The sequence below is a fragment of the Podarcis melisellensis genome (genome assembly GCF_964234715.1).
Source record: "Podarcis melisellensis genome assembly, chromosome: 13".
Taxonomy (NCBI): Eukaryota; Metazoa; Chordata; class Lepidosauria; order Squamata; family Lacertidae; genus Podarcis; species Podarcis melisellensis.
This window is the reverse complement of record NC_138545.1, coordinates 50,417,721-50,443,905: the sequence shown is the minus strand read 5'-3', so window position 1 is coordinate 50,443,905 and position 26,185 is coordinate 50,417,721. Positions and strand designations below refer to the sequence as shown.

The 26,185-nt window shown below is 44.3% G+C and overlaps 1 protein-coding gene across 12 annotated transcripts in view; it reads right to left on the bottom strand.

Annotated features, from left to right (window-relative positions):
- FHOD3 (formin homology 2 domain containing 3) overlaps nucleotides 1-26,185 on the bottom strand; it is a 340,197-nt gene that overhangs the window by 154,602 nt on the left and 159,410 nt on the right. For all 12 annotated transcript variants that reach the window (XM_081883777.1, XM_081883776.1, XM_081883771.1 and 9 more), the window contains exons 4-5: nucleotides 18,807-18,874; nucleotides 8,961-9,066 (exon numbers count right to left, since the gene is read on the bottom strand). In XM_081883777.1, coding sequence (XP_081739903.1) covers nucleotides 8,961-9,066; nucleotides 18,807-18,874 — 174 coding nt within the window. The remainder of the gene's footprint in view (nucleotides 1-8,960; nucleotides 9,067-18,806; nucleotides 18,875-26,185) is intronic.

Sequence of the window (26,185 nt, the reverse complement as noted above, 5' to 3'; positions counted from 1 at the left end):
GCACCGTCCCATAAGGCGCACCTAGTTTTTTGGGGGGGAAATAAAGGGAAAAAAATTATTCCCCCCACCCAGGTGCGGGGCTGGGGCGGGGGAGGCCCAAGCTTCCCCCGACTCCAGCCCCCAAACAGGCAGTTCTCTGCAAGCCGTGGGAGCCCAGCGCTGGCTCCCGCTGCTTGCAGAGAGGTCCACAAAGCCTGGAGAGCGAGAGGGGTCGGTGCGCACCGACCCCTCTCGTTCTCCAGGCTTCAGCGAAAGCCTGCATTCGCCCCATAGGACGCACACACATTTCCCCTTCATTTTTGGAGGGGGGAAAGTGCGTCCTATAGGGCGAAAAATACAGTAATTCCCCGGTCTCTCCAGATGACTCGCTTCAAGGTGAAAGGGTGTAGCTATGGCATCATCTGTTGACCTATTTCTCTTACAGGCGAACTGATGTTGATCAAAATCCTACGGGTTTAAGAAACCAGCAGCTCCTTCCTATAGCAAATTGTTGTGATAGCACAGGTAGCAAGGAGCTGTAGTGTATCACAGAGGGATCTTGATTCAGTGTTGGTGGTTCAGGACTGGTTTTACTTCAATTGTGCATGATCTACTGGTTTTGGGGTGAGGACCCCTGTGGTTAACCATTATACATATAATTTACAAAACCCAAATTAGTTAAGCATTAATTGCTATGAGATCATGTGTATTCACGGTTAGGGCCATAGGTGTTGGTTTGTTGGATCATCATTTACATGCTCCAACATTCTTTGCATGAACCAGCCAGTGATCCAGTGGTGAATCTCAGATCAGATCACAGCAAAAACTGATTGTATTCTAATGTTATTGTCAAAGTTCTGAGTTTATGTTCATGTTGTATTTTTGTATTTTGTGCTTTTATTCCCCGCCGCATACTCTGCCCAGAGAATGAGAGATATTAAAGTTATGTTAATGAAATGCATAATATGTAACATGTGCCATACGACCCATACGACCCTGAATGTGGCTAGGTTCCTGGTCGCTGTCCTTACCCAAAAGCGACGCCAAGGAGCACTACAAGCTAACTAAGGCGTAGTATGCCATTCTATTTTATAGTATTTTATTGCTACTGTGGTGTTTTAGCGGCTGTTTTTTCCCCCCACGTGCACAATCTGTTATTTATGTGTTGTTTTTACCTGTATGGGCCTATGGCCGTAAATAAAATATTGTTGTTATTGTTGTAACGTGTGCCTTACATAAACCAAGTTGAGATGGGAAAGTTCTTGGAAACTCACTTTGGATGAATTAGGAGATTACCCTAGGTATCCTTATATGTAAATGGGGGTGTCAGAAAAATTCAGGTAATTTTTCAAAGTCAATTCAAGGGCTCAGAAAAAAATAACCGCAACCTGTTACAGCCTGCCCCCCCCCCATTCCTTCTAGAAAAGGGGGAGAGAAAAGTGGTTACAGGGCAAATAGGAGGGTAGGCAAATTCTCCTCTGGCTTGGATCAAAACCTGAGGTAGAGGAGTGTGTCAGAAATTATTAAAGTTCATCTCAGTTTTAAGGTTGAGTTTAATGAGCCACTGAAATTTGTTCCTGAGGAATTTCACTGACATCACTAAAACAAGTATTTTATGCAGGATTTATTCAAAGCAAAATTCCTTCTGTCGCTTGTTGTGGTCCCCTCAGCCCTTGCTTTTGGTCTCTTCTAACTAACCAAAGAACCTTTCTGTAACTCTGCACACACAATGACAAACATAAACCAGAGGCATTCTACTTGAACATCCATAACCTTGAATTGTTTCAGGAATCCGATTTCCCAGAATGAACAAGCACAAATGTTTGTTCTAAAACTAGTGCTCAGGTGACATCACAGGCCTTTTGTTTTATAAATAGCTGTAGCAGTCAATGCACACATGGGGAACTTGCAATCGAGCTGTTTTGCTACTGGAATCAGCAGATGGCAGAGGATGCATAGGCAATTCTGCCAGTGATTTGTAGATCCTTTCTGAAAGCAGGGGGCATTATTTTAAGAGATGGCAGGCTAAACTCATTACGATTTGAGAAATATATTTAACGACAGTCAAAGGTAACTTGGGCCATATTTCAGCAGTCACAATCTAGAGTCTTGTGTTTCCAGGGGTGGGTTTCAAAAGTAACATAACATGGTCTTTGGTGCCTGTGGTCTGCTGCAGAAAGGAACAATAAGAAGTTCCACTGGCTGTTACTCAAGTAGTGCTCTGCATTATGTTATCTATCTATCTATCTATCTATCTATCTATCTATCTATCTATCTATCATCTATCTATCTATCTATCTATCTATCCATCTATCGCATCCCCATACATCATGGAAGCCTGCAGTGAACTTTTGGCTAGTACGTTCCTTAAATTTCATTGCAATGCACACAGTTCCAAATGTTACAGGAACTGTAAAAGGTAAAGGTAAAGGGACCCCTGACCATTAAGCCCAGTCGTGGCCGACTCTTGGATTGCGGCGCTCATCTCGCTTTACTGGCCGAGGGAGCCGGCGTACAGCTTCCGGGTCATGTGGCCAGCATGACTAAGCTGGTTCTGGCGGACCAGAGCAGTACACAGAAACGCCGTTTAACTTCCCGCCGGAGCGGTACCTATTTATCTACTTGCACTTTGACGTGCTTTTGAACTGCAAGGTTGGCAAGAGCAGGGACCGAGCAACGGGAGCTCATCCTGTCACGGGGATTCGAACCGCCGACCTTCTGATCGGCAAGTCCTAGGCTCTGTGGTTTAACCCACAGTGCCACCTGCATCCCATTTACAGGAACTGTAGCCTCTCCCAGACAGGGGCAGTCTAGCCACGTTGATCCTTGCTCTGGTAACATCCCATTTAAGACTACTCTAATGCATTGCACCTGGCATTGTCCTTGAAGACATTTTGGAACTTCTGATTGCTCAAAACATAACAGCCAGGATTTTTGCTGGGAACGTAGCCTACAGGTTTCGATGGACTGGACTGGTTACCCCTTCGCTTCCAAGCTCAATTCAAGACGCTGGCTTCAACCTTTAATGCCCATCACTGCTTGATACAGTGGTGCCCCGCAAGACGAACACCTCGCAAGACGGAAAACTCGCTAGACGAAAGGGTTTTCTGTTTTTTGAGCTGCTTCGCAAGACGAATTTCCCTATGGGCTTGCTTCGCAAGATGAAAACGTCTTGCAAGTTTGTTTCCTTTTTCTTAACACCATTAATACAGTTGCGACTTGACTTTGAGGAGCAACTCATAGAACGCAGTGTACATAGTAGCCTTTTTTGAGGTTTTAAAAGACTTTGGTGATTTTTGAAGCTTTCCCAAAACTTCTTTTGCAGCCATTTGTTAAGTTAAGCTTTTAAAACTTTTTTGGGGGGTTTTGGATTTTGGGTTGGGGTGTTTGGAATTCAAGGACTTGGTGTTGGGGAGGGGTTTGCAAGAATCTGGAAGCTTGTGTTTTTTTCTGCATTTTTATGATTTTCTGTGACCATTGGGCCACTCTGCTGTTTTTTTAAAAAAATTCTGGATTTGAATTTCTGTGTGCTGGGTGGCTGGGAGAACAGTTGGGGAGGGGTTTACAAGAATCTGGAACCTTGTGGTTTTTTTCCTGCATTTTTATGATTTTCTGTGACCATTGGGCCACTCTGCTGTTTTTTTAAAAAAAATCTGGGTTTGAATTTTGAAATGCTCTTTACAGTATGTGTGACTTTAAAGAGCACTTAATAAACTCTTGTACCAAATTTGGCTTTGTTTGGACTTTTTTGACCATAGGAACGCATTAATTGATTTTCAATGCATTCCTATGGGATTTCGTGCTTCGCAAGACGAAAAATTCGCTAGACGAAAAAATTTGTGGAATGAATTAATTTCGTCTTGCGAGGCACCACTGTACCTGCTCCACTATCAACTTGCCTGAGAGAGGAATATATCCAACACCAATACAGGTAAGATAGCATGTTATAGCAGGATAAAGCCAGAAAAGGACAACATGAAAAAGAGAAGTAGAAAGGCAGAAATAGATACAATTGCCTTCCAATGATTTGTAAAGGATTGTGGTTTTTGCCCGTTATGTGAAACTGTTTTAAGAAGAGCATATAACCCAAGAAGAGCAAGTGCTTTATGGGGTTATCTTCCACCCAACACCAGTTATGATTCAGGATGCACCACGTCAAGGAGTGAAATGGTAGAAGTGACAACAAGAAGTTTAGAATACAAGACTTGAGATGAACATATCAAAGAAGTCTTTGATCTTGAGATATTTAAGCCATTAAAATATTATTCAGAAGAATGAAATGAAAACAAAATAAAAGGTCTATGGTCAGGGCTCTGATAAGAGTCTCTAAGGTGCTTAATAAATATTTTAATCATTAAAAATCAATTGTTATTTATAGCCAATAACAAAGATGTACTATCTTCTTGCTTCCACTACCATCTCGTCCCTGCAGACATTTATTACTGCAAAATCATGCTTAAATTATTCTGCAATGCTCCTTTGTAAATTTCTAACAAAGAGGTACAATGCTCTCACACTGTAGCAGTGTAACATTTCCGCAAACAATGGCCTTGCTTTATGGGTCTTTTACGTAAAAGCCAACTTTTATCTCCTTTTCTTTTTGCTAATTAAAGAAAACGAGGCACAGTCACTCCTGGCAGAAAGCTCTGCCTATAAAATCAGAGTTTACATCAGAAGCCTTCAAGCAAAACATGATAAAGTTACACTGAACAACTAAAAGAATGTATCTAGATGAAACAGAGCGAACGTTAAAGGGCTTGACTGTATTAGCGACTGCCGAAAATGGATCATTTTGAGAAGTGATCTTTGACACAGATGGCATTATTCAATTCTAGTAGAAATCTCTTTTGAAAACAACATCAAAACAACACGAGGTGTATTCAGCTTTCGATCAGATACATCCATATAAAATGACTCACCAATGAAAAATGAACCAATGCTAGAAATTACATGATAAGGACAGCTCAAACAGGCCAACTATTTAGCTGCCTTGTTTCCAAGGGAGCACACTGCCCCCCTGGACCAGAAATACGTCAAGGAGGTTTACAGGGAGGTCATGAAGCCAAGAGCTCTCCCTCTCAATGTATGATCCTGGCATCTGGTACTATGAGGTAATAGCAGGACCCCATAACAAAATGTTGCAGTGCACCCCTCCCTGAAAGCTATGCGCTCTGTCCTTAAATCTTGTTAACTTTAGGCCTGTATCACCTAAGAAGGTCAGACACTGCACAGCCCCCCTTTGGAGTCGAGTGCTGTTCCCTGTCTTTATCCCAAGCCATGAACTCTCCGTTCCCTCTCCCTTTGTACAGTGGTACCTTGGTTCTCAAACTTAATCCGTTCCGGAAGTCCGTTCCAAAACCAAAGCGTTCCAAAACCAAGGTGGGCTTTCCCATAGAAAGTAATGCAAAAGGAATCAATCCGTTCCAGACTTTTAAAAACAACCCCTAAAACAGCAATTTAACATGAATTTTACTATCTAACAAGACTACTGATCCATAAAATGAAAGCAATAAACAATGTACTGCAGTCACACAATCAATCAATCAATCAATCAGTAGCTGAACTGGGTTCCACACAATCACAACAACAAAACAAAAAGAGCCGCAAAAACAAAAACACAAAATAAAAATCAGACAGACCTCAGCGTAACACTCAAAACGGAAGTGTGGCACTGAAAACGGAAGCGTAACACTTACTTCCAGAAGGTCGCAACACTTACTTCCAGATTTGCATTGTTTGGGTTCCAAGTTGTTTGAGTACCAAGACGTTTGAGAACCAAGGTACCACTGCATAAGGGGAGCAGTTAACTTTTTCACACTCTTCTGTTTTTGTTTGTTTTTACTTCTTCAAACCTCAGATTCCTTCATTGAGTGGCAACTTCTTTTTATGTGTAGCTTGTGCTGATTTTGCTCTGCAAGCATCTGCATGCAGAGCCTTCAGCTGGAAAAACTGGTCTGGAAACCAAGCCTAATGAGAAATGGTTGAGGAAGCTGGGTATGTTTAGCCTGGAGAAGAGTAGACTGAGAGGAGATAGAATAACCATCTTTCAAAGAGGGCCAGATTTGATGAAGTAAAGGGCCGTAAGGTCAAAAGTTGTTGACCTTTTTTTAGGATTGAAGTTGAGGTTTTTTTAGGATTTTAAACTGCCACAGGTGCCAGATTAAACCGACCGGCGGACCAGATTAGGCCCCCGAAATGGACTTTAGACATGCCTGATCTTAAGGGCTGTCACATAGAAGATGAAGCAGGTTTTTGAAGGACTAGAGCCAATGGATTCAAGTTACAGGAACGGAGATTCGGACCAAACAGAAAAAACTTGTGGAAACCCAAGAAGCATCCTTGAACTGACCTTGGGCCTGAGAAGATTGATCTTCCACTAGCAGACCACCTTCATGGAATACAAAATATTGACCCATGTTTCTAATTCATTAGGACATATATGTGGTTTGTAATTTTTGCCAACATCTCCACCCAACTCCGCTTTGGACACTTAAAAAACATTTTCCTCTGACTGAATGTAGATGAAAGATACATATAAATAGAAGGAGGAGGAGGAGGTGGAGGAGAAGAATTTTATTTATACCCCGCCCATCTGGCTGAGTTTCCATGATTTGAAACTGAACGACGGAGAACACAACCTTTCGGAGAACACAATCTGAACTACGGAGAACACAACCTTTTGTTGAGTGGACAATCGCATAAAGATAACAGTAGAACAGAGTTGTATTGTACTTCCCTAGTACACTCAGTGAAAAGCTAAGTTTTCCACATTCATAGATCAGTTATTCTGTACTCAGGCCTGACGCAAAGGCCGCAGATAATAAAAAGACACATTCAGCACTTGTGCTTCTGACTCATCACCCGTCTACATGTTCTGTTTTACTGTAAAATACAACACACATCTCTACATGCATATACCTGGCATCTAGACTGTACAACCTAGTATACATAAGATTGCACATTACTTTATGCAGGTATATTTTATTTATTGAAACAATTTATAACCACAACAATAGATGCATGGAGGCAGACCCTATGGTCTTCAGCAGGGGTCAGCAAACTTTTTCAGCAGGGGGGCAGTCCACTTCCCTCAGACCTTGTGGGGGGCCGGACTATATTTTGAAAATAATAAAAATGAACCAATTCCGATGCCCCACAAATAACCCAGAGATGCATTTTAAATAAAAGTGCACATTCTACTCATGTAAAAACACCAGGCAGGCCCCACAAATAACCTAGAGATGCATTTTAAATAAAAGGACACATTCTACTCATGTAAAAACACGCTGATTCCCAGACCGTCTGCAGGCCTGATTTAGAAGGCGATTGGGCCAGATCCGGCCCCCGGACCTTAGTTTGCCTACTCATGGTCTTCAGCATGCCGTGCACTCAATTTACAGAGCTTCTTGAACATGTGCAAAGGCTCTTAAAAAGGTTAATGCATTAGCAGCCATTCCACCTGGTTTCAGTAGAGGGAGATATGAGACAACACAATCATCCCATTGGCTTGGGTGAAATCAACCGCCATTTTGTCACTTTGCTCCCAGAATTCTCTCTTATTAGCAGCCATTTCACCCAGTAACTTTGGGGGTGTGGGGTGGGGACAGAGGCAGAAAGAGAGAGAAGGGTGAGGCAGGGCAACAAGGCACCCTGAATCACCTGGAATTAACTTCCACTTGGATCCTTGGCTCACTATACTGTCTCTTTGATGCTACTTATTATGTAGTTAAAAGTTTTGCTACCTGAATTTGGTCCCCCCCCTTCCTTCCCCCAACCTTTTTAATTTTGTGTCTTTTACAGTGTAAGCTTGAGGGCAGGGCCTGTGCCATTTTTAAAATCGCTTTATGGTGCCTAGAAAAAAAGCAGGCTCTTTAAATAAATAACTGAGCGAGTCAGTGAGTTATGCAAGTTGTTGTTGGTATTCTTTATTTATGACAAGTCTAAAATTGATAGGTGCCCTCAATAATTAAGAATAACACAGGCCTGGCCAGAGACTGGAAGTCCAAAAGTAAAGAAGTGAGATGTTAGGAGAATAAGAGAAAGAAAAGTGAAATGCAAAAAGAGTCAATGGGGGTAGGAAGTGTTTGAAAGTAGCCTTGTGAATAAGCGTAGCCTGAAAATAATGTCTGCTAGCCTACTGGTGACTGGGAAGAGGAAGGAAGAAATGTCCCATTCCTCTTGCAGTAAAGGTAAAGGTAAATGTAAAGGGATCCCTGACCATTAGGTCCAGTCGTGGCCGACTCTGGGGTTGCGGCGCTCATCTTGTTTTACTGGCCGAAGGAGCCGGCATACAGCTTCCGGGTCATGTGGCCAGCAGGACTAAGCTGCTTCTGGAGAACCAGAGCAGCGCATGGAAACGGCGTTTACCATCCCGCCGGAGTGGTACCTATTTATCTACTTCCACTTTGACGTGCTTTTGAACTGCTAGGTTGGCAGGAGCAGGAATCGAGCAATGGGAGCTCACCCCGTCGTGGGGATTTGAACCGCTGACCTTCTGATCGGCAAGCCCTAGGCTCTGTGGTTTAACCCACAGTGCCATCCGCGTCCTTTGCAGTAGCACATTGCATTTTTATGCTGGATGTAGATCTCATGGCTTTCCTCCTCTGGAATCACACTTGGTTTCCATGCTGGTTACAGAGGGGAGCCAGAATAGTGTTGCCTCTTCTCCACTAGCCATGCCAATTGCTAGAAAGCAACACTTAGTGGCCAATGGCTTCCAGAATGTTGCTTAAATACAAGGCTGTTTGAAAGTAATAGTAAATAAGGCAGCTGGGTGCCAGGTGAAGTCAAATCCGGTTGGCTGCAAGATGAAAGGGCATGGAGTAAGGGTTGGGTTTCTTCAAACAAATAATGTATTTTACTTGAAACAGGAAAACTGTGAAATCTGTAGTTTGCAACTAAGCAGCACTATTAAAACTGAATGGGCTGGAGTAGAAAAAGCTGCATGAAGCAAAAACAGCTTGTGAAATAAACTTCCGTACCTCTCAAGATGTAATTCTGGTAGTTCTGGTCCGCCTCAGCGCCCACTTTTATTAAACAGGTCAGACCCTCTGCCACAACAAATTCATGAACCAAATCCTTGTCATCCTATATCAAGGAAAAAGGCAAAAAAGAGAAATGAGTTGCTACTTAACATTTTTCAAAAGCAAGCAAGCAAGCAAACAAACAAACAAACAAACAGTAAGCACGGCTCACAAATTTATACTGATTTTTCAAGTGATATGAGAGGTGGTTATTATGTAGCAGATATACATGACAACGGTCCACTTCTCATTTGAGAGTAGAGTTCAATTGCCAAAGCTTCAAAACAGGCTGACGGAGAGGCATTGGCACTGGGGTGTTGGAAGCTCCCCCCCTCCCCGAGATGAGCAATTAAGGCTCTGATGCCCCTTCAGCTCAGGCGTAAGTTGGAGAGGCACACTGTAGGGCTGCGCAATATGAAGAAGGAAGAAACAGCTGAGATACATTCAAGACATCATGATATATCAGCATATTGAGTTATTTAAAGGTAAAGGTAAAGGTACCCCTGCCCGTACGGGCCAGTCTTGACAGACTCTGGGGTTGTGCGCCCATCTCACTTAAGAGGCCAGGAGCCAGCGCTGTCCAGAGACACTTCCGGGTCACATGGCCAGCGTGACATCGCTGCTCTGGAGAGCCAGAGCTGCACACGGAAACGCCATTTACCTTCCCGCTGGTAAGCGGTCCCTATTTATCTACTTGCACCCGGAGGTGCTTTCGAACTGCTAGGTTGGCAGGCGCTGGGACCGAGCAGCGGGAGCGCACCCCGCAGCAGGGATTCGAACCGCCGACCTTTCGATCGGCAAGTCCTAGGCGCTGAGGCTTTAACCCACAGCGCCACCTGTGTTCCTGAGTTATTTAGCTACTGATATATCACAACGTGGGACATGGGTGGCACTGTGGGTTAAACCACAGAGCCTAGGACTTGCTGATCAGAAGGTCAGCGGTTTGAATCCCCGCAACGGGGTGAGTTCCCGTTGCTCAGTCCCTGCTCCTGCCAACCTAGCAGTTCGAAAGTACGTCAAAGTGCAAGTAGATAAATAGGTACCGCTCCGACGGGAAGGTAAACGGTGTTTCCGTGTGCTGCTCTGGTTCGCCAGAAGCGGCTTAGTCATGTTGGCCACATGACCCGGAAGCTGTACGCCGGCTCCCTCGGCCAATAAAGTGAGATGAGCGCCACAACCCCAGAGTCGGTCACGACTGGATCTAATGATCAGGGGTCCCTTTACCTTTTATATCACAACGTGGAAAACCAGACATCGCCCAGCCCTAGCAGGGACCCGAGTCATGTTGTGGGGGTGAGCTGTGACAAACCTGCATGATTCAAGAACCTGCCATACCCCACAATTGTGAAATTCCCTCCCTAGAGAATTCTGTTCAGCCTCATTCTTTTATTTTTCAAAACCTGCATGCCACCTTTCTGTAAGCACTTTAAGAGTAATGCATCCTAAAAATTCAAATACTGTAAGATGCAAACAATATAACCAAAATTTGCATTTCCGTACTCAAAATGACATTTCAGTGATGTATAAGATACATGGCAGGTTTGAATTTAACGAAATATCCAAATGAGTTAATGGGGAACAACAGAAATACTTCAGGATCTGATCTGTATTTAAAACACATATTTCATAAAAGACACTTTAACCGGACTGATTTTAACAATACTGAATAAACAATCTAAGCTTTAAACTTCAAAAGGCTTTAATGTATCTTTTTTAAAGGAAGGAAAAGGAATGGAAGTGTGAAGAAAGAACATAAACATCATGCCATAGACATTTGCACTCTACACATGACCTTTTTTATCATGCATCTATAATGTGATGGGGTTGTGAGAAGGTCTAAACATCTGGACTGTGCAAAGACAGATGAAAAGAATCCAAACTAGTTCCCCCTACATTAAAAGGACTGTGTTTACATAACTTCTGAAATAAAGTAGTCAGTCTCTCTAATCCCATTAACTTACTGATTTTCTAACATGAGTGACCAAAAATTTAAAAGGCTATTCTACCACCATGAGTCTCTGGGTCGGGGAATTTGAAAACTGAAAATAGGAGCCAAGGTACAAATTATGATCAAAATGTTGACACATTTCAGAATATGTGTGGTAACAGCTAAAGGAAGGAAGGAGAGAAGGATGTTGTCCTTGGGTAGAAAACCGGAGCAGTCCTGTAATATTGCTAAGATTTATGGTCTGCCTCCTTCATCGGCCAGCATTAAAGCACTGATGAGAAATAGCAGCCAAACATGGAAATCTCCTGGAGTTCTCCTTTCTGGATTATTCAGCTACAAATAGTAATAATCAGGGCACAATGAGCGATCACTCAAGAAGAGGCTTAGTTCTTGAGTGAACAAAGGGGTTACCATCTAAACATAGCACATGGGCAAGCTTTGCTCAGTAAAGTGGCATATAAATATTATAAAATGAAATAAAAACATTATATAACCAGCTCCCTTCCCCACACAGCTAACCTCACCCCCAACCCCTTTCCAAGGAGGGAGGAGGTGCTTCACAGAGCAGCTTGCTAAAACACTGTGTGAAGCAACTCACTCCCCCATTGAACTTTGCTGCGGCCGTGTTTAAAGGTGGGGAAGAGAAGAAGAAGAAGAGTTTGCATTTGATATCCCGCTTTATCACTAACCGAAGGAGTCTCAAAGCAGCTAACATTCTCCTTTCCCTTCCTCCCTCACAACAAACACTGTGAGGTGAGTGAGGCTGAGAGACTTCAGAGAAGTGTGACTGGTCCAAGGTCACCCAGCAGCTGCATGTGGAGGAGTGGGGAAGCGAACCCGGTTCACCAGATTACAAGTCTACCGCTCTTAACCACTACACCACACTGGCAACTTCACACAGCAGCCTGCAGATCTGCTCTGAGAAGCACATCCCCCCCCCCACAGCCACATTTTAATGGTGAAAAGAGCGGCTTGCTAAATCAGTCTGTGAAGTGCCTCTCCCTCTTCCATTAAATGCCTGCCAGCAACACTGCTATCTTGCCTCACTGCATACTATCTGCCATGCTGGCTTCCTATTGGCAGTCGCACAGACTGCAGAGCATGACGACAGTCTTAGATTTCCATGTCTATAGGAGGAAAGAATATTATGAGAACAAGAACTGGGTGAACTATATAACTGTCCATTTGTATTTTAGCATCGAGGGAAGAGGGCTTACTGTAACAAAAACGCATTTCTGAAACAGAAGATTCATGAATTTTCCATGCCAGAAACTTGCTAATTGGAAAACTATTTTTCCAACTTACTGTACATCAACCGAGCATCAAAGTGACTATATAGGACCCAGAAAATACAGCTAAGTGGATAGGTTCTGCTTCACATTTAGGGCCAGTTCACACATGCAAGTACATTCTTACTTCTCTTGGATAAGTTACAGGTGTATATGTCAACTCTCTCCATTAAAAAGCATTGTTTTTGAGATGGCGGAAAAGTTACTTCTGTTTTGTTTGATTTGCGGAGGCTAATTCTGGCCTAATAGTCTATGCCATCTGCACTATTGTAATAAACTGTTCCTTAAACACTGTGATATAACAGACCTCCATGCTCACTGCATCTATTTGATTATAGTAGATGTACTCAGATGGTTTGAGGTCAAAAACAGGGCGTGGGGAGGAGGAGAATGAAGCCTTAATGTGGTTCCTGAAAGGTTTCGTCAAGAGGCCAACTGCAAGTAGTATTGTGCTTTTTCAGAATGAGTGTGAGATAGCACTACAACTTTGTTTATAAGTAATATACACAGAAACCCATTGTTTCTTTTCCTTTTAAGTAAAACGGAAAGAAAAGATTCTTACTACTTTATCTGGTGTGTCAAATGGGGACTATTTAGATTCATTTCCTAACACTTACCGTATTTTTCGCCCTGTAGGACGCACCGGCCCATAGGACGCACCTAGATTTTTTTTTGGGGGGGGGAATAAAGGGGAAAAAATTATCCCCCCCCCAGGTACGGGGCTGGGGCGGGGGAACTCCGAGCTTCCCCCACCCCAGCCCCCAGAACAGGCAGCTCTCCGCAAGCCGTTGGAGGCCAGCGCGAAGTTGCGCCGGGCTCCCACAGCTTGCGGAGAGCTGCGCTAAGCTCGCTCTAGGAGCATGCGGGGCTGGGGGAGGGGGAAGCCCGTCCACAGCCCCCAGAACGGGTCCCAGAGCAATCCCGAAGCTGCGTGCAGCTTCGCCATCTCTCTGGGAGCTTGCGGGGCTGGGGGCGGGGAGAAGCGGGGAGTTAGGGCTTCTCCCCGCCTCCAGCCTCCAAACCATGTCGGGAGACAGCGGGATGGCGCGCTGAGCCTCCCCGCTGTCCCCCGAGCTTGCGGGGCTGGCGGCGGAGAGAAGCACGCTTCTCCCCGCCGCCAGCCTCCAAACCACGTTGGGAGACAGCGGGATGGCGCGCTGAGCCTCCCCGCTGGCCGAGCTTGTGGGGCTGGCGGTGGGGCTCTCCTGAAGCCTGGAGAGCGAGAGGAGTCAATGCGCACCGACCCCTCTCGCTCTCCAGGCTTCAGCGAAAGCCTGCATTCGCCCCATAGGACGCACACACATTTCCCCTTCATTTTTTGAGGGGAAAAAGTGCGTCCTATAGGGTGAAAAATACGGTACCTACATCTGCTTCAGAGAAACAATTGGGAAAACAATTATGCATACTGGTTTTTTTGAAAATCATCTTCAAAATATTAATCAGATAGGTGGTTTTTATTATTATTAACAGCTACACTTTCTAGTTAGGTGCAACTAGCTACTTAACAAGGCCCAGACTGAACCACAACTACTCTTTCCTTCTTTCTAATGTGACTTTTTCTGGGAGACCTGCGAACACAAGCTGACTATGTTTCACTGACTACCAGACAAAAGCTGTCTTGCACATCAAACCCAGCGCAGGACAGAAAAATCAAATTGGTTTAAGGAGGATTAGAGTTTGAGGATTATGATTCTTTCTTCCAGGGATATAAATTAGTTTAAGATGACAGCAGAATTGGTGGCAAAAGAGGAAAATACAGACCAAAAGGCACAGGGAAACTTCAGGACTTTGATGTACACTGCTCATTAGAACAGAAACCCATCCTTTAGAGAAAAATCGGCTGAATAATGATTTGTTAACACCTTTAAAAGGAAGAAAAAATGTATATTCTATATACTTTTTGAACCAGCACACTTCTGCTAAAGCTGCATCTATCTTCTTCTTTAGATTTAACAAAATCTACAAGGCAGCTAGCAGTTTTTAAAAGGAGAAAACGCAGATTAAAACCAGGAAAGAAAAATTCAACAGCACATTAATAAAAACAGCAGAAGCCTAGCAAAGAAAACCAGTATCAGCAGCACAACCAAGAGGCCCCAAACATCTGCAGGAAAATGCTGGCATTGCCAGATGCCTGAAACTTAAAAAGAGAAGAAAGAGCAAGACAAACCTCGCCGGGAGGGAGTTGTGTGGCCTTGCTTCATTCCCTGGCCTCTCAGCTAGATAGTCTTGGGTTTAGATTGTCCTTTGAGAACTTCCAGAAGAGGAAGCCACTGGTTTGACGCAGGTATAGGGCAGTTTACTGTGTTCACCTGCTGCACCAGTGGGAAGGGAAGCTTTAGGGCAGACATAGGCAAACTCGGCCCTCCAGATGTTTTGGGTACCTCTGGATGCAAATGGGATCCGTTCCGGAACCCTGTTTGCACCCTGAGTAGAACGTAACACGCGACTGCCTTTTGCCGCTTCCGCGCATGTGCGTGACATAATTTTGAGCGTCTGCGCATGGGGCGAAACCCGGAAGTAACGCGTTCCATTTCTTTCGGGTCACCGCGGAGCGTAACATGAAAACGCTTAACCTGAAGCATATTCAACCCAAGATATGACTGTACAACTCCCATCATCCCTGACCACTGGTCCTATTAGCTAGGAATGATGGGAGTTGTAGTTCCAGAGCATCTGGAGGGCCGCGTTTGCCTATGCCTGCTTTAGGGGGTTAATGTGGGTGCAGTGGCAGAGAGTTGGTGGCTGATGAGCGGAGCAAGAAGGGGCACAGGAAGAAGGTGGTCCTTAAGGTAACTTGGGTCTGGGCTGTTTAAGGTTTTGAGGGCAACAAACATTAATAATAATAATAATAATAATAATAATAATAATAATAGACATAAGTGGGGATTTCCCCAGTCTGCCCTTGACCCATTCCATCCCGCCCATTTTCAGCCATTTTCAGTTGTTTAGAGGGTTTGGTTGGGGGGGTTGTTCTTGCTGTTGCTGATATAAATTTTGCATAAATTAACACTCCAATCTCCCAGGACATTCTATACAAGATCTCAAAGTAGCTGTCTTATTACAAAATTATTTCAGAAATAGACTGGAAAGAGAAACTGCTGAATTGCAACTTATCACCAAACTTAAAACCATGGAGAGACCTGGTCTGAATAGAGACATTGGATTCTTATCTCATTATACATGATAAAGCTATTTTTAGCCATCTCACCCCTTGCTTTTTTGTGTAAGACCAACTGCAGTAGTTAACAGTTGTCAGCAGGTTTACCACACCTATCAGCCAATGACCCATTCCCACCACCCTTCTGAGTAATACCCTTCCCCACCCTCTCACTATTCTGTTTCAGTGTATCTGAAGAAGTGTGCATGCACACGAAAGCTCATACCAATAACTAACTTAGTTGGTCTCTAAGGTGCTACTGGAAAGAATTTTTATTTTATTTTATTTTATTTTATTTTATTTTGTTTCAATTAATTTTGCATCTTTATCTTAGATCTTACTTGATTTATGCGGAAGTTGTTCAATTTGGCTGTGTACTTTTTGATGGTCATTTTTGGGGGGCTGTTTATCACTACTTTTCTAATGTTTTGGATTATGTGTTTTTCCCATGTTGTAAGCTGCCCTGAACATTGTTTTAACTATGGAAAGGCGGCATACAAATAAAATTATTTACGTATGCGTGTAATCAACTTCAATAACCAAGCAAATAAGAGAAAACAGCCTCACATGAAAATTGTAAAGTCAAGCTGTGGCTCACATTCAAGAATATTTGAATAATAAAACTAAACTGGAAACTAAGTATGCAATCCTGCCAGTTAAGGACTTTGAAGTTCCACTAATTTAAATAAGGATAATTCAGCACGTCTAACTTTTTTTTAGTAAACCTAACTAAGATCCACGGTATGTAACCTGGATTGTGCTCTAAGAGTTCTTAAAATCAAAAGCTCTATTCAGCTGCAACAAATAATACATCTACGTAACAGCACTTAATGGAAGGGAACCGCAACCAGGCAAAACCAGTATTGCTACAGAACAACAATGACATTTAATACTTGGGCATCATAGAAATTCCAGCTGATTTTCTGTTTTAAATTATTGTTAGTGGTCGTTTTAGTTTCACATTCAAAAACAGCTGCTAAGACTGCCAAATGAGGCCACAACCCTGACAATAACTGACTTTTACAAACACCATTGTAAGGAAGGTAAAGGACCCCTGGATGGTTAAGTCCAGTCAAAGGTGACTATGGAGTGCAGTGCTCATCTCACTTTTCAGACCAAGGGAACCAGCGCTTGTCCACAGACAGCTTTCCAGGTTATGTGGCCAGCATGACTAAAACACTTCTGGCGCAATGGAACACCGTGACAGAAACCAGAGTGCACGGAACCACCGTTTACCTTTCCGCCGCAGCAGTACCTATTTATCTACTTGCACTGGTGTGCTTTTGAACTGCTAGGTTGGCAGGAGCTGGGGCAGAGCAACGGATGCTCACCCCTAGGCAAGTCCAAGACCACAGTTGCACACACGTGGGCACAAACTGTGTAGAGGCCACAGATGCCAGTCCTACTGAGAATGTTCCTGCATGCACCAGCCCCACTCGCTCCACTCCCAACTCGTGCACACAGAGCGTGAATGCCTGAAAGGAGATGTTAAGAATGTTCACCTGAACAGTCACCAATTCCAGAGGCAAGATTACTCCTGTTCATCAATCATGGCCCCTCTCCCCGATTAAAGTGAAAACAGGGCATGTGTACCCCTTTGCGCGGTGGTACCTTCGGGGGGAATTTCTGCCCTTCAGGAGGTGGTGAGTCTAATTATATGAGGAGGTAGGTTTTGGTAGGTCCACCCTTCTCCTCAAAAGCAAGCCGTCAAAGGCTTCTTTCCACACCATGAGAAGTCCACTGCTGTTCACCAGTGGTTTATCATGTGTGATACAATGTCCCAATGGATAATTTAAATCAATGACCACAATCCTAAACCTATTTTGGCTTCTACAGTCATACCTCATGTTACGGACACTTCAGGTTACATGTTTTTGGGTTGCGGACCGCGGGAAACCCCAAAGTACCGGAACAGGTTACTTCCGGGTTTCGACACTTGCGCATGCGCAGAAACGCTAAATAGCGCTTTGCGCATGCGCAGAAGGCCAAATCACGCCCGCGCAGACGCGGCACTTCAGAATGCAAATGCAGCGGGTTGTGGACATGCCTCCATCACAGATTATGTCTGCAACCTGAGTTTCCACTATATATGTGAAAGGAATTTTGTCAACAGAAAATAACAATGATGAAAATAAAATTCCAAAGTACTAGTCTGTAACATAGAAGTTGGGGGGAATAAAATGTTTTCTCCTCTTTGTGACAGAACCCAAGCAATTTACTAGAAAAGATTGAAGTCATCAAACAGAGGGTATTCTCTTCTTTTCGTAGCTGAATACAGAAAGCTCTGGCGAGCTACAAATGAAGCCCCTAAATCAAATTCATCTACTCCAGTCCCTGAGGAGTCATCCATCATTCTTTCATGAACCAGGGTGTTCTATGTGCCACACCTCCTTCCTCAGATCAATGAAGCAATTGGGGAATACTCCTTCTCCTCTCCCAAGGATGATTGATGACTCTTTAGGAGTGAAGTGTGTGACATTTTATGTCTCTCGCTGATAAGATTCTATGGCTCTGAACACCTTCAAGTTAATCTTTTCAACAGACTGAAAAAGAGATGCTCTAAAAGCTTTGAAAAGCACAATTGTTAGCAATGATTAATGGATTCATGACATAATGCTATGTGTATATGAGTGTGTGTGTATGTATGTATGAATGTGTGTGTGTGTGTGTATGCAGAGAGAGAGAAACTGAGAGAGAGATTTTATACCCAATTTTGCTCACAATCTGTTGCCTAATAGTTGCACGACATGATACATAATTCATCAAGGTTTTTGGGAAAAAACTCTTACAGAAATAAGTATAAAAAACATAACTTAGATCAGTGTATGGAAGAGCGGTCTCTTCTGCATCACCTATTTATTAACTAAACCCAGCATTGAAAATTTCAGCCCAACAGAAAATGCATGGGATTTATTCGTCATTTTGCTACCTGCCCGGGACTGCAAAAATGAAAGGGAGGAGGGGGCTTAAGCCACAATAAATGACAGGTGACCCACCCACTCTGCCTGCTGTTTTGCACCCTCCCCCTTTCAACCCCTGGCATTGCAGGGGGGAGCACACAGAACAAAGGATACTGCTGCCACCACTAGTATTTCAGGAAGCAAGAAAGAAACCTTCCTTTTAAGAGAGGGAGAGTATTTATAGTGCCATTGGGATTCTCTTTCTTCCACCATGGGTGGTGAGTGCTGAAGTGGATGGGGTGCAAAAGGTATTTTGCTCCATCTACCCTTCAAGACAAAATGAAGTCAAGGACCTGGGGGAACACTCAAAATGGGTAAATAATGTGCTTGCCTGCCCATAACCGCTTCCGATATCTTCTAGCTTCCTGTTAAACAAGGCTGTACCTATGTAATCTTATGGAAACCGGCTTGAATGGCAGACAAATAGAACCTGAACAAAGGCTCACTTACTTGAAATATTTGTTTCAGGGAGAAGAGGGCCCGCCTCAGCTCCCGTCCATTTGAATTGTAGAGTTTTTCTAAAGAAAAGACAAAAGAAAAGAAAAAAGTTTAGTGGAAGTTTGGTGTAAAATTCAGTTCTCATGACTGTAGGGAGCTGCATGGAATTATTTGTGAGGTGTTTTTTTAATCAATATTCCTCAGTAATGCAACGTACATCAAGCATATGATCAAGGCACAATAGAGCAGCACTAAAAACATACAAACACTACAAAGAATTGTACAAGATCAATTAAAATAGAAATACATGCATTGTTGATGAGTAAAGGTTAAGGGACCCCTGACCATTAGGTCCAGTCGTGACCTAATAAAGCTCATCTCACTTTACTGGCCGAGGGAGCTGGCATACAGCTTCCGGGTCATGTGGCCAGCATGATTAAGCCGCCTCTGGCGCAGTGGCGTAGCGTGGGGGGTGCAGGGGGGGGCTGGCCGCACTGGGCGCAACATCTGGGGGTTAGGGTTAGGGGGCGCAAATCCATGGGTTAGGGGGCACAAATTACTTGCCTTGCCCCGGGTGCTGACAACCCACGCTACGCCACTGCTCTGGCGAACCAGAGCAGCGCACGGAATCGCTGTTTGCCTTCCCGCCGGAGCGGTACCTATTTATCTACTTGCACTTTGACGTGCTTCGAACTGCTAGGTTGGCAGGAGCAGGGACCGAGCAACGGGGGCTCACCCCGTCACGGGGATTCGAACCGCCAACCTTCTGATCGGCAAGTCCTAGGCTCTGTGGTTTAACCCACAGCGCCACCCGCGTCCCTGTTGATGAGTACCACCCACTTTATTTATCAGACTGTGAAATCTTGGTGCAAATAATGATGTTTTCAGTTGGAGTCTGAAACCAAACAGTTCAGGAGATGGATACACCTCAAACAGGAAATCATTCCGGCATTGGAGAAGACACTTCTGCAAGTCTCTTCACTCTGAATGCCGGCGGGGACTGTGAACAGAGCCCTGCTCCCTGCTCAGTCAATCTTAGGAATCAAATTGGCTACTGGAATAGCTGTTCCTGCAAATACAGAGCTTAGTAAACCATCACTATCACCTTGAACCAAGCCCAATAGCACACAGGGAACCCGGAAGCAGATCTTTTAGGACGGTTGTTATGTGATCTCATCTCCCTGCCCCTGTTGACATGGCTAGAATGGAAGGAAGGAGCTGGAGCATCTATATACCTTGCTAAGGGTAGATTCTTCAGTGATCCTGATTCCTGGTGTATTTGCTTGCTATCAGTCCCACCATTTAACTGGGAGGGGGTAACTAAACATCAATCAATAAATTAAACATTAATTTATAAAATGGCCGCAATGGAAAGCCAAACCATGGTTTAACGTGAATATTCAAGCATGCTGATGGCCAGAGATAAAACTGTCCCTACTCTGTTCTTTCCTGAGTCCTGCTGCTGCCACACTACCTGCAGCCAAGCCATAGTTTGGCTTAGCATTATGTAGGAGCCCAGCTTCGTGATTTGTCTTCCCCAAGAAACCCCAAGGAACAAACAAATATTGGTTACAGTTTATCTGGAGCCAATGTTGACTAGTCCAAGGTTGGCCAATGAGCTTGATGGTTGATTTTGAACCTAGACCCAACAATATACTCGCAAAAGACAGGTTATGCCAGATGGTTAAAACATTGTAGGGTCATAGTCACCATGAGTGTCCAGAATTCCTTTCCTCACTTTTGAATTTGAGAACTAGACTTCTACATACACAGCTTCCACAAGGATAGCATATGGGCACATTGGAAAGACTTCTCAGAAAGAAAGAAAATGGGAGGATCATTGTTCTACTGGGGTCAACAAAATCCAAACAAGTAAAAGGGCAACAGAGCTGAATGCAACAGCAAAGGGTGCAATCCAGCAGCAAAGCCTCTTGAATGGGCCCCAGTGGAGCTTATTCGCTTCTGCGAGGGGCCATTGGAGGTCTTCCCACTGGTTTGTTCCCCATATGTTCTCCATAAGCAGAAAAGGCATGTTTTGGAAGCAAATGCTTTTGGTTCTCTTCTCTGAAAGAAGCGAAACACAATGGACATTTGCTGGGATCCAAATAGTTTCAGCCAATATGAAAGAGACGCCTCAGCAGTTGTTTGTAAACCTCCAAAGCAATATTCTGTCCTTGGCGCTGGAGAGCAAATGTGTGGCCCATTTATCCCTCTCGCAGTTCTCACAACTTCTTATTCCTTACGGAGCCGGCAAATTCCCAGCACAAAACATTGCAAAAAGGAATGTCTCTTGTAATCACGGACCCAAACACACACTTTAATTATCCTAGCCCAAGAATCAATTCACTGGTGTGTACAAGTACATTATGTTTCTTGGCTGGATAAAGTAAAGTCTTGTCAGGAAAGCTGAAAGGATAATAGGGTTTTTTTGTGGGGTGGGACGGGACTTGCTGGGTTTTATTTTTAAAATTGTATTGTCTTCACGTGCTAAATAGGAACAAAATTATTCCTTGGAAAGATACCACCATCTGGCCTTTGTTAGAATTAAATTCCCTTCATTCTCATACAATTGCATACAGTTTGTCCAAAGATGGGTCTATCTGCCTGTGTGTTTTTGAAGAGATGCAGAACTAGAATTTAATTTCATCACAAGAGTCAGCATGGTGTACACGGGATTCCTAGGAAACATGCCATCCAGGCATCAAATAGACCTGGATCAGCAGTGCTTCAGCAAGACTGTTGCATTATATACCTTCACATCAGATTTCACGTTTCAAGGTAGTATGTCTCTGTCGCTACACTACCACAACTCTTAATACTTATATAAGGATGACCTAAAGAATCCTGACCAAATGCATTTTATTTCTCGGACCCAACAGATAATCCATTTACTTCTGAATGAAGAGTGCCATTGAATTTAAGACCCAAACACCATGCTGCAAAACCTCAGGACTCACACAGTGTCCTCAAATAAGAACTCAGACAGAATTAAACAGGGAATAGGGAGGATCCACATAAGGGTGCTAGCCTCATTAAAGGTAAAGAGACCCCTGACCATTAGGTCCAGTCGTGACAGACTCTGGGGTTGCGGCGCTCATCTCGCTTTATTGGCCGAGGGAGCCAGTGTACATCTTCTGGGTCATGTGGCCAGCATGACTAAGCCGCTTCTGGTGAACCAGAGCAGCACACGAAAATGCCGTTTACCTTCCCGCCGGTGCGGTACCTATTTATCTACTTGCACTTTAACGTGCTTTAGAACTGCTAGGTTGGCAGGAGCAGGGACCGAGCAACGGGAGCTCACCCTGTCGCGGGGATTCGAACCGCCAACCTTCTGATCGGCAAGCCCTAGACTCTGTGGTTTAACCCACAGCGCCACCCGTGTTCCTGCTAGCCTTATTAGCTTCCCATAATTCCCATTTCTACAACAGAGGCAAAATCACAGCAACCGTTTAGGAATGTTTTCTCAGGGGCAAGTCACATTCAGATGAGCAGGGCTTTCTCCCTTGGAGGGGGGTGGAGAGTTAGCTGTGCAGTCATCATAATGAACCAGATGAAAATATCTGCATCTCCAGCAGGGGTAAGTGGGGGTGCCAGGGAGAGAGAATCCCTGGGGTTAGTGAAGGGCTTTGTGCTGCCCTAGTGAACCTCAGCCACCCAGAGTTCCTGGCCACCAGAGCCCTAGCTCTGGGAGAGGAAGGGAGAGAACCTAAAATACTGGGGCACCCACAGAGCAAGGATTGCCGGTCAACCGCCCCGCCCCAAGTTGTGCATTCCTTCTGTAGCTTGCAGAAGCTAGGACAGAGCAACAGGAGCTCACCCTGTTGCACAGAGTCGAACTCCAACCTTAAGCACACCAGTGCAAGTAGATAAATAGGTACTGCTGCGGCAGGAAGGTAAATGGCGTTTCCATGTGCTCTGGTTTCCATCATGGTGTTCTGTTGTGCCAGAAGTGGTTTAGTCCTGCTGGCCACATGACTGGAAAGCTGTCTGTGGACAAATGCTGGTTCCCTCAGCCTAAAGCGAGATGAGCACAGCACCCCGTAGTCGCCTTTGACTGTACTTAACTGTCCAGGGGTCCTCTACCTTTACCTTTTTTTACCTTCAGTAGTAGCAATTAATGGCACAAGCGCAGAACATGCTTGCTGTTGCTCATGCTGCTGGTGATTTCCTCTTTGCTCCCGCAGAGCCTTTTCCTTCCTAGAGCTGGAATGATTTCCCGCATCTCTCTCCCTCCAACATACAACTTTGCTTAATTACGAAGCCAAGCTACAATACGGCTGTGCAAAATATGGAGTTACTTTGCTCAAGTGGCCCCTACCCACGTTTACCAATCATGCTGTGGTTTAATAGTCTTCCATTTTCGAGGTCCCTTATCCTTTTTCTTCTTCTTCAAGGAAGTGTCACATTACACTCTGAAATTTGTTTCACAAGGTTCGACAGTGGTGACTAATGAAGAGGAGGAGGAATTTGCAGATCACGGAGGGCACTGCTTGGCAGCGACAGAGGAACTGTATGGTGTGGGTGCTGTGGGTGCAGAGTGGCTAGTAGCATACACTGGGATGCAGGCCCGCTACATCTTGGCCCAAACACAGTCCTTTTATCCCCTCTCTAGACACAATACCTGCCTCTACTTCAGCCTAGTTGCCTTGGAACGACTGACTGTTTTTGGCTAGTAAAAGGTAAATGGACCCCTGACTGTTAAGTCCAGTTGTGGCCGACTCAGGGGTTGCGGTGCTCATCTCGCTTTACTGGCCGAGGGAGCCGGCGTACAGCTTCCGGGTCATGTGGCCAGCATGACTAAGCCACTTCTGGTGAACAAGAGCAGCGCACAGAAACACAGTTTACCTTCCCACTGGAGTGGTACCTATTTATCTGCTTGCACTTTGACGTGCTTTCGAACTGCTAGGTTGGCAGGAGCTGGGACCGAACAACAGGAGGTCACCCCGTCACGGGGATTCGAACCACCGACCTTCTGATTGGCAAGTCCTAGGCTCTGTGATTTAGACCACAGCGCCACCCATGTCCCTTTGGCTAGTAGTGCTACTTTTTTAAAAATCCAAAGGTGGCATCAGTTAAAGTTCATTAACTTTTTCTCCTTTTGTTCAAGCAAAAGTGAACATTCTACGATTCTATGATTCAGATAAATTATTGAGAGAAAGAACACACACTGAATACTCTGTGACTTCTATAGAATCATAGATTTGGAAGGGGCTGTGAGGGTCATTTGGTCCTATCCCCTGCATTGCAAGAATCTTCTGCCCAATGTGGTGTTCAAACCTACAATCCTGAGCTTAAGAATTTCATGCTCCACCAGCTGAGCTATCTCAGTTAACATTATAGTGGTACCTCGGGTTAAGTACTTAATTCATTCTGGAGGTCCATTCTTAACTTGAAACTGTTCTTAACCTGAAGCACCACTTTAGCTAATGGGGCCTCCTGCTGCCGCCGGAGCAAGATTTCTGTTCTCATCCTGAAGCAAAGTTCTTAACCTGAGGTACTATTTCTGGGTTAGCTGAGTCTGTAACCTGAAGCGTCTGTAACCTGAAGCGTCTGTAACCCGAAGTACCACTGTATTATCCTTTTCACAGAACTGTCTTGTCATGGATTTAGCAATGTATTTGTTTTTACCTGGAGCTGTTTTTCTAATGCAGACGTGTGCAAGTTGTGATGCATCAAGCCAAACATAGCCCTGTGTGTCAGCTCGCCAGGAGCACGATAACCCTTTTTCTTTTGGCCATGTGCATGCATGGCAGGCCATAATGCATGTTCAGTGTCTGATGCTCAGCTTCATGGGTCGCAATTTGTGCAAGGAGAGCTAGAGGTTAGAGGAACCGCAGGTGGCACACTTGATTTAAATCAGTGGCTGTTTGATTGACACATGTCTCACTTCTGGGTTGTCATACTGCTTCTGTCATGTCCAAAGAGCAACTTGTGCTGGAAGGATCTGAAAACTAGATGTGCTTCTGTGGCTCATGAACTTTTCTCTACATGTTCTCCTTTGCGCACTGTAACAGCATGAAGTGCAGAGAACTTGTGCATTTGAGCAGCTGCTGGTCCCTCCCAGTCTGATTCATCACTGAGTGCATCCTATACTGTGTATCACTAACGAAAGTCAACTGCTTGGTGCAGAGGGTGAAAACACAGAACAAAGTAAATGTCTGGACGTTTTTCAGGAGGCATATAAAACTAATTATTGCAGCATGCCATTCTTTCATTGAATGTCAGACAAATTTAACTGGTGTCCAGCAAGAGCAAGAAAAAATACCTTGGAGCGACGCCAAAACAAGGCTTTCGTCTGAGCTTTGTTTTTGTCTACAAAAGCCAATAATAAATCTATTGGCAAGACAATGCACTTTCCTTTTTACTCCCAGACCCAGCAAAATATATCATTTTGTGAGGGGGATCAGCCACAGGCACAGTGCCCATTAGTACATTAATGCTGCTCTTCTGCATGTCTGCTGAGGTTATGCGGCTTCGCCTGTTACAAATTCATAGGGTTTGATCTAATCTGACTCCTTGTGTGTGTGTGTGTGTGTGTGTGTGTGTATGTGTATACACACACACATATATATACACACACACATACACACACACACACTATTTGAAGCCTTCATGTTTTCTCCCTGACTACTCCAGGGGAGACACAATTTATACTCAGCAGAGAAAAAATAGTTTCTGACTTTAAATGGTGGTCTGATTAAAGCAAAATACCATGGCCTATATGCAATCGGATGAATAAAGTTGTCACATGTTCTCTCCCTTTCTATGACAGGTAGATAAATGCACATAGATGACTAGCACATAAAAGAGATGATGAAGATAATCATTTTGAAAGGATGCAGTCAACACGCAACTTCACAACAGATTTTCACTGCTATGACCAAGTGGTGCAATTTCCACCACAAAGTGCCTTTGTACGTACTAGGGCAGGCATAGGCAAACTCAGCCCTCCAGATGTTTTGGGACTCCAACTCCCACCATCCCTGACCACTGTTCTGGTTAGCTAGGGATCATGGGAGTTGTAGTCCCAAAACATCTGGAGGACTGAGTTTGCCTATGCCTGTACTAGGGCCTCTTTGCTCCTAGGCCCTTGGGACACTATTGCAAAAAGCATTCAAGGTGCCAGGGAGGGAGATCTCTGGAGTGAGACCTCTCTGCTTCGCCCTGTGTGCTTCCACCACAGTCTAGCAAAACCAGCATTGTACCTACACTACGAAACCTCACACAAACCATTTGAATGCAAAACGTATCATCAGCACATAATTATTTCTGTCATTCCTCTCCTAGGTTTCAATAACTTATCGCAAGAAATGAAGTAATTCCTTTTGTTCAGACTGTCTGGGCTCCCAGAGACCTGAAACATGATAATACGAACTGGCTGTGAAGTGAGC